Source organism: Salvia miltiorrhiza, chromosome 8 (genome assembly GCF_028751815.1).
Source record: "Salvia miltiorrhiza cultivar Shanhuang (shh) chromosome 8, IMPLAD_Smil_shh, whole genome shotgun sequence".
NCBI lineage: Eukaryota > Viridiplantae > Streptophyta > Magnoliopsida > Lamiales > Lamiaceae > Salvia > Salvia miltiorrhiza.
Window position 1 is genome coordinate 47,606,850 of NC_080394.1, and position 4,035 is coordinate 47,610,884.

The 4,035-nt window shown below is 45.0% G+C and overlaps 1 protein-coding gene across 1 annotated transcript; it reads right to left on the reverse strand.

The window, feature by feature from the left end:
- Nucleotides 1–3,132: 3,132 nt before the first annotated feature.
- LOC130998568 (uncharacterized) lies at nucleotides 3,133–3,480 on the reverse strand. Its single transcript, XM_057923985.1, has one exon. It carries the CDS (start codon nucleotides 3,478–3,480, stop codon nucleotides 3,133–3,135), a length of 348 nt encoding a protein of 115 aa, XP_057779968.1.
- Nucleotides 3,481–4,035: the final 555 nt, after the last annotated feature.

Here is a 4,035-nt window from a genome sequence, read left to right on the forward strand (position 1 = left end):
CCTCTTCCTCCCTTGTCTCTATGGTATGCTCTGGAACTTCAGAGTCAGATTCAGAACCAGAGTAGAAATCGTCAGTTTTGTCACGTGCGTCTTCGTCCGAACTGGAGTTAGAACCGTCTGCTCCGTCATCACCGAACACTCCCTTGAAACTATTCTTCCTGAAAATCCCTTCGCTCGTACTATGCAAAGGGGACACCAATTTGCCTTTAAGACTACGGCGTCCCTGCATGCACAACACTGAACAAACGGATTAAACGCACCGAGTGGAAGAAACGTAAAAACAAAAATTAAATAAAGCAAGTAAAAACGACACAACTAAAACGCCTAAAACTTTCCCCGGCAACGGCGCCAAAATTTGACTCAACTAGAAACACCTCTAAGTTGACTTGCAATAGAACAAGGACATCCTAGCGATGGTAAGTTGACCCAGTGTCATCTCTCAAGGAAAGTCTTTAAGGGCTTTTAGTAATATCGTAAGAAAAAGCAATAAAAGAAAGCAATAAAGGTTTTTGATTTAAAAACGTATCTTAAACTTAAACGTAAATTGAACTTAACCTAAGCAATAATTTAAACAACTTGAATTAAACCTAACTTAAGAAATTAAATTCTTATAAATTTAAAGACTTCTAATCTAGGCATGAAACTAAGGTGCATAATTTAAATTGCATAATTGAAAAGAAAGCATAACCAATAATGAAAAGCATAAACATGATTAAACGAAAATAACTTGAATTGAAATACGAAATACCGTAATTGTCTTGAAGTTGTAATTGTGTCACTCAATCACAATCCAAGAAACTAAACTAAAAACGAATTTGAAATCTAACTTAGAACAATAAAAACTCGAAACTATGAAAGCAAGTAAATTCCTAAGCTTCGGATGCCAACAGATTGCAAAGATGGCGTCTAAAACTAGGGCAAGAATTTTTAATGGATTTTTTTACAATGAAAAGTATGGCCCTATTTATAGACTTCAAATCCCTCTAGATCACCATGGAAATTACCATGTAAAGCCGGACTCTAAAAGGAATAGAATCGTAGATGATAAGGTAACTCCAGCTATGACGTGCGCTTTGGAAATCATCTCCATTCTGGCCGAATACGCTGCTATCGCCAGAGAAACGGCTTCCGCTCTGGCGCACTTGTCCGCTCTGACTCCCGGTTTCTCTGGCCTCTTGATTTCTCTGCTCTGGCTGACTTCTCTGCTCTGTCTGACTTCTCTGCTCTGGCTTCGGGGTCCTCTGGCGATTGATTTCTCTGGCGAGACTTCGCTGCACTGGAGATTAACTTCGCTGGCGCTTTCGAGTCCTCTGGCATAGCGATTCCTCTGGCGCTTCGATTCCTCTGGCGCTTCGATTGCTCTGGCGCTTCGATTCCTCTGGCATAGCGATTCCTCTGGCGCTTCGAGTCCTCTGCTCTGGCTTCCGCGCGAGGTTTTATCTCTGGCGCGGGCCTTCTCGGTTCCGGCACGGGGGCTTTACTTCTCTTCCATGCTAGAGTGTGCACAAACACACGATTCTTAGCCCAAATTCTCCAAGATTTGCACTCTTCATCTCAAAAACCTAAATCTCCTGCAAGGCATAAAATAGACCATAAAACGCACCAATTTCCAGAAGATTAATCTTAAAATAAGCACATGCAAACCTCTAAAATTAGAACAATTAGGCCTAAATCATGCCCAGCAATGCCCACGCCTTCTGATCATTGTAAGTGACGGGCATAACCTTTAATGCCTCCCGGTATTGGGGTGAGATCAGCATCCGATTATCCACCATGCCGATGAGAAGATTGAGGTCGTTCATGTTGAGGGTGACTTCCTCCTTCAACACCGTGAACTTCACGTTCGTCGGGCCTTCAACACAGCTTATGTCCACCTTCAGGGTGGAGTAAAACTCCTTCACCAGATCCTCGTATACCAACCCCTTCCAGCTTAGAAATGGCTCCCAACCAATACCAGTGAACTTCTCCCTTACCTTCTGGCTCAGACCCACCTGGTCTAATGCCGCGAAGTCCTCGATCTTGGGCATGGCCAAGGACCACTCATGGACTTCGTTCTTTGCGCGACTGGAGGTGTGAGTCACCCATGCTTTCCATTTCTGGTTTCTCGTCAATGGCCGATAAGACCCTCGTGCGCCCCTTCTCACCACCACCTCGTCGTCGCCGGTAGCTGTAAGGTCCATGGGATCCTCCTGCGATTGGGCGGTGCAAAGTATCACCGCCGTCTTTTTCTTCTCGGACGATGGAGGCACCCGGCATCAGAGGGATCACGTCTGCTCCTCTTCACTGGTGAGGGCTCCACAGATGTGGAGGCGTGCTTCTACCTTGCCAAATGGGTAAGGGTTTCGGCGGTGATTACCGCCGTCTCCTGCTGCTCTTCCTCGCGTGAGGCCTGCACCTAAGGTGACGGGTTGGTTGTCTCCTCGAGGAGGTTAAGGGTTCGACGTCCGACGCCAACTTCTTCAGCAGCACGGTATTTACCGAAGAAGGGCTCCGGTCAGAGGCTCACAAGTTCTCGGCCTTGGAGGTTTTTGGCTTTTTTGATTTGGAGAGTTGGGGTTGAGCAGTGGAGGGAGCGTTTGCAGAGGAGGTGCGTAGGGTTTTTACCATTTTGTCGGAAGGGATGGGGGTGTTGTTCGGAGAGATGAAAGGTTGTAATGATTGTGGCCGATGGTTAGATTTTCGGGCCGGTGATGTGATCGTAGGGAAAAAATGGGGGAGTTTGAAGTGAGAGAGTAGGAGAGGGTAGTTGTATGTAGGGGGCTAGGGTTAGGCTGACGTGGGTAGGGTGTCAGTTACTTTTTCAGACGCTTGACTTTTGCCCTTCACCGGCGGTTACCTGTGCCCACTTTATTATTACATGACCTTTCATCTCCCTCTGCCCAATGAGGCTTTCTTAAAACCTACACACAGGCAAAACTAAAAACACGTCCCCCGAAGCAAGGAACACCTCGGAAGAGCGGTCAAACCGAACAAAAAGAAAAATAAAACATAAAAATAGAAATAAAAGAAATACCAAAAATAAACCAGGTACCGGGTTGCCTCCTGGTCAGTGCCTTAGTTAACGTCGTGGGGACGACGTAGTGCTCCTCAGTTTAGATTTATGTCGAGGTCAGGACCTGGGATCTTCATGCTCTACCCATAGTACGCCTTCAGTCTGTGCCCATTAACCTTGAAAATGCTTCTGGTCTTTGGGTCTTTAATTTCCACGGCTCCACTTAGGTATTGGGCATTGACTTCATATGGACCGGCCCACTTGGTTGAGAGTTTGCCCGCGACAATCTTGCATCGAGTTTGGTACAAGAGTACCATTTGCCCTGTATCGAAGCTTTTTGCCCTGATTAGACTATCATGGGCAAGCTTCAATTTTTCCTTGTAGAATGAGGCACTCTCATAGGCTTCAAGTTGGATCTCCTCGAGCTCCTCGATGCTAGGCTTCCTGTTCTGACCTGCCTCTGTCCAATCCAAATTCATTTTGTTCATTGCCTAGAAGGCCTTCTGTTCTAGCTCCACGGGCAGATGACACATCTAGCCAAACACCTTCCTATATGGGGACATTCCAAATGGGGTTTTGAAAGCTGTTCGATATGCCCAGAGGGCATCGTCAATCCGAGTACTCCAATATTTCCCGCTTGGACCAACGCCTTTCTTAGAATAGTTTTGATGATCCTATTGGACAATGTTAGGTCCAGGAAGGTCTAGAATAGGTGTAGGGGGAGGGGGCAATACACCTATATGTTATGTTTCAAAACAAACAGAACAACCTTTTGAAGTTAACTAATACTGACAGTTAATGAAAACTCAGTTAAACCAAAGTTGAAGACTGATATTGAAATTACTTCAGTAAAGATATCAGTTAGGCTCAAGGCTTTAACTGATATTCGTGTAGAGCTTCAGTCTAGATTTTAAAACAGAAGAGAGTTATGAATCTTACTGATTATCTGAAGATTTATTAGTTAGACTAATAACACTAATAGCGAAAAACTTATCTTTTGTAAAAGCCTTTGATTATCACGTTGTCAGGTTTAGGTTTCACTT

Bases quoted from the DNA above. Each gene is read 5' to 3' on its own strand.
- LOC130998568 (XM_057923985.1), bottom strand. From the start codon at position 3,480: ATGAACAAAATGAATTTGGATTGGACAGAGGCAGGTCAGAACAGGAAG.